This window comes from Hyla sarda, chromosome 8 (genome assembly GCF_029499605.1).
Source record: "Hyla sarda isolate aHylSar1 chromosome 8, aHylSar1.hap1, whole genome shotgun sequence".
Lineage (NCBI taxonomy): Eukaryota > Metazoa > Chordata > Amphibia > Anura > Hylidae > Hyla > Hyla sarda.
In genome coordinates, this window is record NC_079196.1 from 102072809 (window position 1) to 102086719 (window position 13911).

The 13911-nt window shown below is 40.8% G+C and overlaps 1 protein-coding gene across 30 annotated transcripts in view; it reads left to right on the top strand.

The window, feature by feature from the left end:
- ABI2 (abl interactor 2) overlaps window positions 1-13911 on the top strand; it is a 196856-nt gene that overhangs the window by 92645 nt on the left and 90300 nt on the right. For 10 of the 30 annotated variants that reach the window (XM_056533542.1, XM_056533545.1, XM_056533553.1 and 7 more), the window contains exons 3-6: window positions 3295-3471; window positions 7216-7233; window positions 8787-8884; window positions 12874-13023. In XM_056533542.1, the coding sequence (XP_056389517.1) occupies window positions 3295-3471; window positions 7216-7233; window positions 8787-8884; window positions 12874-13023 (443 nt within the window). The remainder of the gene's footprint in view (window positions 1-3294; window positions 3472-7215; window positions 7234-8786; window positions 8885-12873; window positions 13024-13911) is intronic. The other 20 variants (XM_056533551.1, XM_056533562.1, XM_056533569.1 and 17 more) reach the window with 3 other exon arrangements.

The window sequence follows — 13911 nt, forward strand, 5'->3', positions numbered from 1 at the left end:
CCCCCCGCAGCACATTAATATAGGTTCCCCTCGCAGCGCATTTATATATGTTCCCCATGCAGCGCTATCATAAGCCCCCGGCATCGCTATGAATGAAAAGTATTCTACAGCAGCTCATCTGGCCGGCGTGATGTGCTTCTGAAAGAATACTTGTCATTCAGAGCGCTGCAGCAGCATCTGTATATAGATGCATTGCAGGGGTCAGACATATATCCGTATGTCTGGCCCCCACAGCGCTTCTATATACAGATGCCTTGGCAGCGCTATGAATGAAAAGTATTCTTTCAGCAGCACATTGCGCCGGCCAGATGAGCTGCTGTAGAATACTTTTCATTCAAAGCGCTGCTGAGGGCTTATGATAGCGCTGCAGGGGGAACATATATAAATGCGCTGTGTGGGGAACATATATAAATGCGCTGCGGGGGGAAAGATATATAGAAGCGCTGTGGGAACAAGATATATACCCCACAGCGACTCTATATATCTTTCCCCACCGCAGCGCTTCTATTTGAAAACCCTGCTGGGAGCCCGGAATGGCTCCTCAGTACTAGCCCGGAATGGCTCCTCAGTACTAGCCATTCAAGGCTCCTGGCGGGGATTTTAAAAATGAAAGTAAATACATCATCCATCGCAGGGGCGCACAGCATGCTGCCCTCTCCCCTGTTTAATAAATTCTAATCACATGGGATCTCAGAAGTGAGACCCAGTGCGATTAATCCCTCAGCCTCTGTACTACAACCCCCACCATGGAACAGAGTCTGTTGCAGGATGGGGGTAGTAGTACAAACACTAATGTAGCCTCCCCAGCCACCGGCAGACTCACGCAGCCGGGGAACTACTACTCCCATCATAGATAGAAGTCTGTTCCATGATGGGAGTAGTAGTAGTCCCTGCTGTGGGAGTCTGTAGCCAGAGGTGTTAAAACGGCCATACAGGAGGGATGTTATAATGGGTCTTAACGGATCAATATTTACACAGAAAACAGAGGTTTAATAACGGATGAATGCTCATAGTGTGAAAGGAGCCTTACCTGGCACAAACACCCTTGAAATCGGCATCTGGTTACCCTGAACATGCAAAGGTTGTCCATGACCACAAATTTACGCCTATTCTATGCTTGGTATATTTGCTTATTCGCCTTCTTGAAAATATATTTGTGTATTTGGATTATTATACATGAACAGAAGCTACGTGTAAAACTATAGGGAGAGGGAGACTTGTTCAATAGGTTATTCAGTGTTCTGCTAAGATTCATATCAGCTGAGGCAGGAAAATAAAATATTAAAAAAACTAACCTAGCAATGGTCCTTCACGCAGCTCCTCTTCGGCTCTGTCTGGTGCCCCAATTGTCTGTCTTTTTCCTGCCGCCGATATGGGTACTTGGTGGAGGACCTGCCTGCTCGGCCAATCACTTTCCGCAGCAATGTCTTGTTTTAGCCAGTGGATTACCCCTTTAAAACCTGTTCATGTGCATTGTGCTGTACTTTTATTTGTGGATTTTTAGGGTGGAATCAGTAGCTAGTCTGCAGCTATTTTGCTGCATGTGAACATCACTTTAAGATTTAGTTTTAACAGCACAGTTAGGCTGGGGATACACAGTGATTTTTTTTTTTTGCCCTTGACAAGGGTCATGCTTCAAAATATCGCTCTTAACACTGCAGTAATTATGCTCTGTTAGAGCTAAGTTATCTGATGGGGGTCATGTTGTGATCCACAAGTAGCCATGACCATAACCCTACAATTACAACTAATTAATCAGAGATAAGATTACCTGCAGATTTTTGTCTGTGTTTTTTGCAGCAAGTAATGTATATGTGAACGTACCCATAGGGTAGGCAAAATCTGCAACATATATGCAGCAAACCTGCAGAACAATCTTTAACAAATCGGCACTTTGTGAACATACTTTTGATCCATATGTATGAGGAACTTGTCCAATTCCTGAAAATGAGACATTTAGGAGAGTTTCCATGAATTTCAGTGCATAATATATTCCATGCTTAAATCCATGTTAAAATTTGCCATTTTGGTCTCGGGGTTAAATTTTAGGTGCCTTGGTCTGCCAGTCGGGGAGATATAGGTACATACCGTGCTACTGTTTCAAAGCATACCTGTCCATCGCAGTACCTTCGTGTATTCAGACTGGGCAGGAGAATTGCCACATTCTGTTTCCAGTTAGGCACTGATGGAAAGCAGTGTGGGAGAGGATATGGGGACCCCTAGTGGCCACTGTTTTAGAGGGGATTTTCAAAGGTAAAATGGGCCAAAAAATTATGCAAGTATATATGGGTGCACTTCTATTCACAGGCACTATTCATTTGTGAAAAACCATTTATTTGTGACAGTTTCTATTTGATAGTTTAATTCATCTTGTATGCATTAAACACATAAGCTCCCATAGTGGTGACTGCATGTAGCCAGAAAATCATTTATTAATTCTGCATATGATTATACATGGAAATTGGAGCTCTGTGTAAGGAAACCTGAGATTAATCCTCTTTCATGTTACAATTATTCTTGGGAAGGCTTTTTACAAGGCATTTGTTTTATTGTTAGGGAATGTACTGGAGGATAGGTGCTAAATGGAGATGAGCGAACTTACAGTAAATTCGATTCGTCACGAACTTCTCAGCTCGGCAGTTGACTTATCCTGCATAAATTAGTTCAGCTTTCAGGTGCTCCGGTGGGCTGGAAAAGGTGGATACAGTTCTAGGAGACTCTTTCCTAGGAATGTATCCACCTTTTCCAGCCCACCGGAGCACCGGAAAGCTGAACTAATTTACGCAGGATAAGTCATCAACTGCCGAGCCGAGAAGTTCGTGACGAATGGAATTTACTGTAAGTTCGCTCATCTCTAGTGCTAAATGTTACTTTAAGGCTTAGTTGACATCTGCGTCAGAGCCCTGTTCGGGTACTCCATTGTAAAGCTCATGAAGGGAAAAAAAAAATTTGAATCGGATGGTCCGTTACACAACGGCACCATCAGATCTCATTGACTTTTAATGGGGTCTGTTTGGCTTCCATCTGGTGTCGTTTTGTATTTTTACAGGATTTGAGCAGAAAAAAAACTGCTTACACATTTTTTTCTTCACTCTAGTCTCGTTATTTTGATGGATTCTGCGAACAAAGCTCCCCCAAACAGAGCTCTGAGGCAGATTTAAACCTAGCCTTAATGTTTAACTGTTTTATATGTTTTTGTGACTTAAGTGCATTTATATGCATATAACGATTGTTTTTATCTTCTGAATGTAAGGGAGCTTAAACAAGGTTGCAATAACTTTCTGTCATTTCTAGACAGTGGATATCCACAAGGAAAAAGTTGCAAGAAGAGAGATTGGAATCTTGACAACCAACAAAAATACTTCTAGGACGCACAAAATTATTGCTCCAGCAAACTTGGAGAGGCCTGTTCGCTACATTCGAAAGCCTATTGACTACACAATTCTTGATGACACTGGACATGGAGTGAAGGTATTTATACAATTTTGGCCGGAGATTATGTCTGATATGCTAATCTCTTTTCTCTTTTTAATGAAAGACTTTAACATCTGTTCAGTACTGTAAATAGTTTGAATATTTGAAATAGTTTAAATGCACTTTAGAGTGTCCCTGTCATTTCAAATAAAAAATTGACATGTCTTAGAGATATTTAAAAGTTTTGACCTGTCTGGGTCTCACCAATCAGGAGAATAAGTTGGAAGAAGCAATCGATAGTGTGCTTCACTCTCTGGCTGTCAGCAATCTATAGCCTGCGGACCCTTTTTCAGTATATGACAACCGCACACATCCCATGGCTTGTTCTTTTGATTGGTGGAGGTTTAGTACCGAGACCCAGACCGTTCAAAATTGTTGACATGTTAAAATGAGTCATTGAATGTTGTACAGAATTGTCAGACGTTTTGACACTGTATCCCAAGCCTGTGGCTGAAATATTGTAAGAATAGTGGCAACCTGAGCCTTAACCATACTTAACTGTACTTCGCCCTATTTAAACGATTACATTTTCAGCAAGAGGATTGGTAAATTGTGTGTATAATGTGTGCATGGATGGGTGGTGTGATGCAGACACATACAGTCTGTGTCTGTCTGCTGGATGTATGGACTTGATTGGTAAGAATTAAATAGTTTTGCATATGCTTTAAAGATGTCTCCATTCTCTTCTCTGTTTTACCCATGTATATTTTTACCGCTTTACTCAATAGCTTGTTTTGACCTTAGTGACCAAGGCAAATGTTCAAAATCTGACATGCGTCCACTTATTTGGTAATAACTTTGGAAAACTTTCAATTATAAAAGCGATTCTGAGAGTTTTTTTCGTGGCATATTGTACTTTACATTAGTGGTAAATTCACATCTACAATATGTCTACTTTATGTTCCCATTATTTGACAAACATTCTTTTACTTTTTTTTAGAATGTTAAAGGGTTTATAAGTTTAATAGCAATTTTTAAGATTTTCAAGAAAATTGCTAAATCAGATTTTTAAGGGACCAGTTTAGTTCTGAAGTGGAAGTGAGGAGCCTGTATGTTAGATACCCCCATAAATCACCCCTTAACCCTTTCAGGACCCATGACATACCGCTATGTCATGGGACCCTGGGTCTTAACGACTTGGGGACCACGGGCGTACAGGTACGCCTTCGTTCCCTGGTACTGAAGGACCAAGGGCTTACCTGTGCACCCGTGGGAATTTCGGTCCCCAAAGCGCAAATGCCCAGTGGGGTCATCAGACCCACCCATGTCGGCAATCTCCGCAAATCGCCGGTGAATTCACACCGGCGATTTGCGCTGATCCCGGGTCATACAGGTCTATGGGTTGGGGGGGTTAACTTTCAGTTTCCCCGTTCTGCCCACCCACAATAGGCAGGGCAGAACGGGGAAACCGAGGAGGACCGACGCCGAAGGTCCACTTACCCATCGGATGCAGCAGCGGCCGGCAATCGGTGGCAGAAGATGACAGCGATGCGGCTCCCTGGATCCTACAGAAGCCGGAGAGTTGCCTAGCAAGATCTGGAGGGCTACAGTCTGAGACCACTAAACAGTGGTCTCTAAACTGGTAGCCCTCCAGATGTTGCAAAACTACAATTCCCGGCATGCCCAGACAGCTGTTTGCTGTTTGGGCATGCTGGTATTTGTAGTTTTGTAACAGCTGGAGGGCTACAGTTTGGAGATCACTGTGCGTACCTCCAGCTGTTGCATAACTACATCTCCCAGCATGCCCTACGACGATCAGTACATGCTGGGAGTTGTAGTTTTGCAACAGCTGGAGGCAGACTGGTTGGAAAATACTTTATTATGTAACAGAACCTAACTGAAGGTTTTCCAACCAGTGTGCCTCCAGCTGTTGCAAAAGTACAACTCCCAGCATGCACGGTCTGTCAGTACATGCTGGGAGTTGTAGTTTTGAAACAGCTGGAGGTTTGCCCCCCCATGTGAATGTACAGGGTACAGTACGTTTACAGTAAGTTTCCTGCTTCAAGTATGAGCTGCAACAAATTTTTCGCCGCAGTGCAAACTCCTAGCGGGAAACTCACTGTAAACCTCTCAAAACACTACACTACACTACACTACACTACACTAACACAAAATAAAGGGTAAAACATTACATATACACCCCCTTACACTGTCTCCCATCCCATAACCCCCCCCCCCCCCCAATAAAAATCATAAACGTATTGTACGGCAGTCCAAGATTTGTCAATCATTTATACCTGCTTAAATAGGCATTAAAAAATCGCAAATGTTTTTGCAAACCCAGGCTTGTGGAGGGGCCTTTGCACACATTATAATCGCACACAAATGTACTATAATTTATGTTGATAACCGGTGTAAAATATAGTGGAAAAATAAGACAACTTTGAGCTCACATAGATTGCAAAGGCTGATGCACAAGCAGCCACAACCTGACTCGTAAAGAGGAGGTTTCATCTTAATCATGTGATGCTGATGGCTGAGCCGGATTTTACATAGGGCGCTGTCTTAGTATATCATATCACCTCTGCAATGACCACAAGAGGTGCAGAGTCAAGCCTCTGCACAGACCGATCATCAGATTAGAACAACGGCATGTAGTGATATATTCTGTACTGCAAGTGTAATTGGACATCACATACTAAGTCTACACAAACCATCAGATCGTGCATGTGTGACGTTGTGCTTCGAGTCAGCTACGTAAATATATCTGTGTTCCATAGACCTCATGCCATCATTCTTAGGGTAGGGTGACGCGGAACAGATCAACAGTGTATTACGCTGAGGATCCGCCGATGACCCGACCCTAAATTGTGCCTCCAGCTGTTCCCCGTGTCCTGCTCGCAGCAGCAATGCGAGACATCGCGGCTATCATCGGCAATGATTGTGAGTACACTGCGAGTACGAACGGCGACTTGCAGGCCCGTGTGGCTGCTTGAAGCATCATATTGCCGCTGCAAGCAGGACACCGGGGGAACAGCTTGGGGCACAATGTAGGGTCAGGTCATCAGCAGATCTGCAGCTTAAAATACGCTGTTGATTCTTTCAGTGTAACCCTACCCTTAAAGGTTATGGTGCAGAGCATATCTGTGATGTCATAATGAAGCTACCAGCAGTGGTTTCTGATGTGCTTTTAGCGTGGCGGAGACATTTCTCAGATATCGGTTAATAACCTCATTGATGGCATGCTAAGACATGTAAGAGTGTGTGTTTCTGCATGTTGCTCTCCTAATAGATACTGAATAAATTGTGATGTCTTTGTTTGTTCTTTATCATTCGCATTTCATTAATATGTCTATTGATCCTGCAATTTCAATGTTGAGGAGCATAGGTGTGTGTGTGTGGGTGTAATGTATGTGTGTGTATATATATATATATATATATATATATATATATATATATATATAATGTGTGTGGGTGTATAACTCTAAATTTTCACTCAGCTTGGGTACATGTTTTCACCTGAGTACCCTCCTTCTAGTGGGATTTCCCCTTATGTATGTCAGTATAAATAATGCAGAATAACTGCTGTACTGTTTTTTTTTTTTTTTTTTCAAGCTGAAATTGAGAGCCTATGATCTAGTATTTCATTGTTGTGGTTTATACACTTGAATTTATTTATTTATTAAATTGGTTAACCCTGTTTTGCTTTGTGCTTTATTCATGTTTTATGACAACATTAAACCTCAGTTGCCTTTTTTTTTTTTCTTTTACTTTTCTTGTTTGCTTCCTTTGTACTTTAAGTGGTTGCTCAGATTTAAGGTAAGAATCTACAGGTAAATTTGTGTACACCATGGTCAGCTAGTACAGTATGACTGGATGGATGTGGAGGGCTCATAAATGTCCTAACACATCTTCTTTAAAAGGAACCTCTAAGGAGTTTCATGCTGCCCCAATCTCAGGCTACTGCAACAAACTATGAACTACTGTGAAATGCTGCAGCATTTCCCAGAAATCAGTTTTATAAATGGGTTAAGAATGGCACTTTAAGTGATGAGGGCGGCCCTGGTGGCTTCTCGCCTCTCTGCTTGATTGATAGATATCTTACACACAACTCAACCTGGTGACTCAAACCCCACAAAGCCAGCATTGACAAGACCATAGATTGCCAATATGGAGAGACAGAAATAAAGCTTCTGCCCCATTAATGCCAGTTGCTAGAACTGGTACGGGCAATAGCTCACTATGGATTAACGTTTTATGACATGGAACACAAGATCCCTAATATATTGGTAAATTATTATAAATTCAACAATGTTAACAGCATGATTCTCCTTTAGTGTTAGGCTGCATTTGCACCACTGCATTTATGTTGGTAGTATTTGCTTGTAGTGTATACTAGCTGGCAACCTCCCTGAGTGTGATGGTTCATTCATGAGTATGCTAAAAAGAAAATATTTGATCATCTGTTCATATCATTCAGGATGCTTGTAAATTTTATTTCCTGTGAAAGTGTTAACAATGGAAAGGGGTGTGTTACGTTTCAGTACATTGGCCTTCTTGTTTCCTTCCTAGATCACTTACTGAATAGTGGTTAGTAACACATTCAGTTTTATCCTACACCATACAGTATGACATACTGTGGAAGACCTTTTTGATCTTGTTCTCTTGCCATTGAAACTGTTGTTTTTTTTAATTAAGGTATGTGTGGTTATAAGGGATGTTTATTTGAAGGCCACCCTTAGGATCAGTTATTAATATATGATTAGTGAGGGTCCAACCTCCAGAACCACACAATGAGTAGAACATTGTTTTTGTACACAGTCAGGTACATATAGGATTGGCTGTGTCTGGTACCACATTCTATTCTAGTGAATTGGGCTGAGCAGCAGTATCAGACACACTCGCACTAGTTCCTTTATTTTGCAGATTTTTGGGTGTTTCAGGGGTTAGTTGTCCTTAGTAAGTTGGGTTTATGATCTGTTGGCCCTATTGGCCTGACAGATTAACAGTGGATAACTGCTTTAAGACGAATAAAGGTGTAATTTTATGTCTATGTTTAAATATTGCTTAGAACGTTCCATTTCGGCAGTGGGTTTAATAATCTTATGGTGATTTTAGTGGCTAGTTAGCATGATTTGTTTCCGTTGAGCAGTGCCCCATACAAGTTAACTGACTTATGAACTATATTTTTTTCCTGATTCAATAAAATTGAAAGGACATGAAATGCATGAAAAATTGTATTCTATTGATTTGCATCTAAGAGTTTTTATATTGTGTCCTGGTACCTTTTTATATATTCATTTTTCACCTAATTAAAAACTATAAATGTTGTATTGGTATTTCTTTGGCCAATGGATTTTTGCTTTGTACAGGTCAGCACACAGAACATGAAGATGGGAGGTTTGCCACGCACTACACCACCAACTCAAAAACCACCTAGCCCACCAATGACTGGCAAAGGAACCCTTGGGTAATTATTTTGTTATAGTAGAATGGGTCAAATAAGCAAAGAACGCTATACCTTCCCCAGCATGTTTTACCTATTATATATGCTTTATTACCAAAATGGTTTTATTTTATTTTTTTCATTCTGTCATAAACATTTTTTAGTTTTAAGAAATTGCCATGATTTCTTATTATTTTATTTCTGATGGTATAATGCAAATGCATGGCATAATTTTTTTTCTGCCAATAAACATTTTCCATCCCAAGTACAAAAGGAAGTACCTGCTTGACAGTGACATTAAGTGGTATAACAAACTGTTATTAAAGTATTTTTTTAATGTATGTTTTATCCTGCATGAATATTTTAGGGATAATATGGTGCCAAGTGCCTTTTAAGAGAATCTGTTAAATAACATTTAAAATTGCAGAAAAGTTTTCCTGTCCTTAAAGTGTTCTCCCTCTTTTGATTTAATTTTAAAATGGTCAGAACTTACTTTAAGCAAGTGTGCCACACTCTATGGTTTTTCAGTAAATTCCACTTTATACAAGTAAAATGTACTCTTCTGTGCTTGTCCTACAAGTGCTGCGTCTGTCCTGTCCTGTCCTGCCCTGCTCTTGTGGATTGATGAGGGTGTTTTAGTACCAACGTTGCACTGGGGAAAGTACAAAATAGCAGGGAAGGGAATTAATTATTCCCCCTGACCATGCCAGTACTAGCATTTTCAGTCCTAAGGATTCGAATATGATTGAGTGCTGGGACACCTGGCTAGTATCCTGCATCTCCCCATTTTTATGAAACAGATACAATTTTAATTGTTTTGGAACACTGGACAGATCTTACTGCTTGAAAACCCTGCCCATTCTTCCTATTTTTGCAGCACCAACAAAGGCTTTATCTATACAATAGACCATAAACTACAATTTAAAATCTGTAGAAAGCATATATAATCTAAATTATATATTAAACCAGTCCTCAAAGGATAGTAGAAAAGAAAAAAGTAACAGAAAGAAAACAGAAAAAAAAACAGTAGTAGATACACAGTGCATTGTATTGAGCTATTCTTGGCAATCAGTGATAACAAACTACAGGGTGGGCCATTTTTATGGATACACCTTAATAAAATGGGAATGGTTGGTGATATTAACTTCCTGTTTGTGGCACATTAGTATATGTGAGGGGAAACTTTTCAAGATGGGGGGGAACATGGCGGCCATTTTGAAGCCGGCCATTTTGAATCTAACTTTTGTTTTTTCAATAGGAAGAAGGTCATGTGACACATAAATCTTATTGGGAATTTCACAAGAAAAACAATGATGTGCTTGGTTTTAACGTAACTTTATTCTTTCATGAGTTATTTACAAGTTTCTGACCACTTATAAAAGGTGCTGCACATCTCGTATCTTCACAGCATAGACAATTTCCTTCAGATGACCCCAAAGATAAAAGTCTAAGGGGGTCAGATTGGGAGACATTGGGGGCCATTCAACTGGCCCACGACGACCAATCCACTTTCCAGGAAACTGTTCATCTAGGAATGCTCGGACCTGACACCCATAATGTGGTGGTGCACCATCTTGCTGGAAAAACTCAGGGAACGTGCCAACTTCGGTGCATAAAGACGGAAACACATCATCATGTAGCTATTTCGCATATCCAGTGGCCTACATGATGATGTGTTTCCCTCTTAATGCACTGAAGCTGGCACGTTATCTGAATTTTTCCAGCAAGATGCTGCACCACCACATTATGGGTGTCAGGTCTGAGCATTCCTAGATGAACAGTTTCCTGGAAAGTGGATTGGTCATCGTGGCCAGTTGAATGGCCCCCAATGTCTCCCGATCTGACCCCCTTAGACTTTTATCTTTGGGGTCATCTGAAGCCAATTGTCTATGCTGTGAAGATACGAGATGTGCAGCACCTGAAACTATGGATACTGGAAGCCTGTGCTAGCATTTCTCTTGCGGTGTTTCTATCAGTGTGTGAAGAGTGGGAGAAGAGGGTTGCATTGACAATCCAACTAGAGATGAGCGAACTTACAGTAAATTCGATTCGTCACGAACTTCTCCACTCGGCAGTTGATGACTTTTCCTGCGTAAATTAGTCCAGCCTTCAGGTGCTCCGGTGGGCTGGAAAAGGTGGATACAGTCCTAGGAAAGAGTCTCCTAGGACTGTATCCACCTTTTCCAGCCCACCGGAGCACCGGAAAGCTGAACTAATTTATGCAGGAAAAGTCATCAACTGCCAAGCGGAGAAGTTCGTGACGAATCGAATTTACTGTAAGTTCGCTCATCTCTAAATTCAACACAATGGGCAGCACATTGAACACATTTTATAAGTGGTCAGAAACTTGTAAATAATAAAGTTACGTTAAAACAAAGCACATGATTGTTTTTCTTGTGAAATTCCCAATAAGTTTGATGTGTCACATGACCCTCTTCCTATTGAAAAAGCAAAAGTTGGATTCAAAATGGCCGACTTCAAAATGGCCGCCATGGTCACCACCCATCTTGAAAAGTTTCCCCCCTCACATATACTAATGTGCCACAAACAGGAAGTTAATATCACCAACCATTCCCATTTTATTAAGGTGTATCCATATAAATGGCCCACCCCGTATATCGCTCCCTGAACTGTTATTAAGAATACTAGATACTGCAATTACTATTTGATTTCTACTTCGGTGCATTTCTACATGTGGACATCTACTTGAGGCTATTTATTTATTCATATTTATAGGTGGTTGTTTTATGATATATTTTTTGATTTTTTTTTTTTAATGATACTTTTTTATAAGTCTATCAGTATTTTACATCTGGTGCAAGGGCCCTGGCCAGATGTGAACCGTTTGTATTATATTTTATACATAATAGATGTTGATACATATTCTTTTTCAATACATCCTTGATTCAGGTTTTATTATTTGAAACATTTGAAGTCATTTTACCAAATTATATTATTATTCATCTACTACTGTTTTTTTTTTTTTCTGTTTTCTTCCTTTTACTTTTTTCTTTTCTACTATCCTTTGAGGACTGGTTTAATATATAATTTTAGATTATATATGCTTTCTACATATTATTAGGCCTTTTTTTTTTTTTTATTACAGACCAATCCAGTTAACCTCGGAATTGTAGGCTTGAGTGAGCTTACATACCTTCTTTATCATTTACTATTTGAAATCTGACAGACTTGCTTAAATTTATGGTAGTTCTGTGCTTATTTTAATATAATATGGAATAGGTCATATGTTTGTCTCTTATACCTACACTAATTATGTGTATCTGATACATAACGCTTTTGACACTTGCCATTACATTATTAAATTATTAATATAAATATATGCCACTGGATAATTTAGAGATACAATTATTACATATTTTTATATATTACTGGTGATTGGCTATTATATCTTTGCTTTGACTATGACTCAACATTTGATGGTCAGCTGGTCCCTCTGAAAGCATTGGGTTTGGCTGGCATTAAATGGGTTTGGCCAACTTTTAAGCATATGTTTTTCTATTATTCGGAAATGGTTAATATATTTATGCTGTAGTAAGTTTACATGTTATGTTTTGCCCATCATTAGACCCTACATTATAATTTGTCGATTGTGTTTAGACAGTTTCAGCAGTTTTTGTCAACAATCAGTTCATCAGATCATTGTCACCGTCATCCACCACTACTTTTTCTGTGGCAGGTCCTTTCTTTAAAGTGCTTCTCCCACCTTCTTTTTTGATTTGAAATTTAGTGTTGCCTGCCGTCTCAACCAATGCTCTGCAAGTTGTGTAGCAGTGAAGGGGTTAAAACAATTCAGAGATTCTGAATAGGCCTATATTCTTCTTCTTGGGGTTTACTGGTTTTTGCAAAACTGTGTATACATGGGAGCACATTAAATCCCTATACGTGATGAAGACTGGGATTCCTAGTGAATATGATTTTATCCTTATGTCCCAGCTCTTTGGGATGACGTTTGGAGGCTTATTTTTTTTATTTATTTTTGTTTTTTCCTTAAGGCGACATTCACCCTATCGCACATTGGAGCCTGTGCGGCCCCCTGTCGTACCAAATGACTATGTACCCAGCCCCACACGTAACATGGCTCCCTCACAGCAACAGAGCCCTGTTAGAACAGCTTCAGTCAACCAGAGGAACCGCACATACAGGTATATGTAAGCCATATAAGAGATGGTGAACTATTCGTAAAAACAACTTAGTAGATTTATTCAGGTTACTGGAATAAGATGTTTTCATTTAAAATAGTAAGACAGTGTACATTAAAGATAAAAAACAAACTTACAAATCAGACTTTGGGCTAGGATTTCCTTTTATATGGTCTAGAGCAGTGGTTCTTAACCTTGTTGGAGGTACTGAACCCCACCAGTTTCATATGCGCATTCACCGAACCCCTCTTAATTGAAAAAATCAGATATGATTTTTTCAAATTCAAAACATAGGAGGTATATATTTATACATAGGTGCACAGAATGAACAAAACCATTAAAGAACAAAACCATTAAGACACATTAGGCGCAGGCAGTGTTCCCCCACACATTAGGCGCAGGCAGTGTTCCCCCACACATTAGGCGCAGGCAGTGTTCCCCCACACATTAGGCGCAGGCAGTGTTCCCCCACACATTAGGCGCAGGCAGTGTTCCCCCACACGTTAGGCGCAGGCAGTGTTCCCCCACACGTTAGGCGCAGGCAGTGTTCCCCCACACGTTAGGCGCAGGCAGTGTTCCCCCACACGTTAGGCGCAGGCAGTGTTCCCCCACACGTTAGGCGCAGGCAGTGTTCCCCCACACGTTAGGCGCAGGCAGTGTTCCCCCACATGTTAGGCGCAGGCAGTGTTCCCCCACACGTTAGGCGCAGGCAGTGTTCCCCCACACGTTAGGCGCAGGCAGTGTTCCCCCCACACGTTAGGCGCAGGCAGTGTTCCCCCCACACGTTAGGCGCAGGCAGTGTTCCCCCCACACGTTAGGCGCAGGCAGTGTTCCCCCCACACGTTAGGCGCAGGCAGTGTTCCCCCATAGACATACAGCCTCCAGCCATAT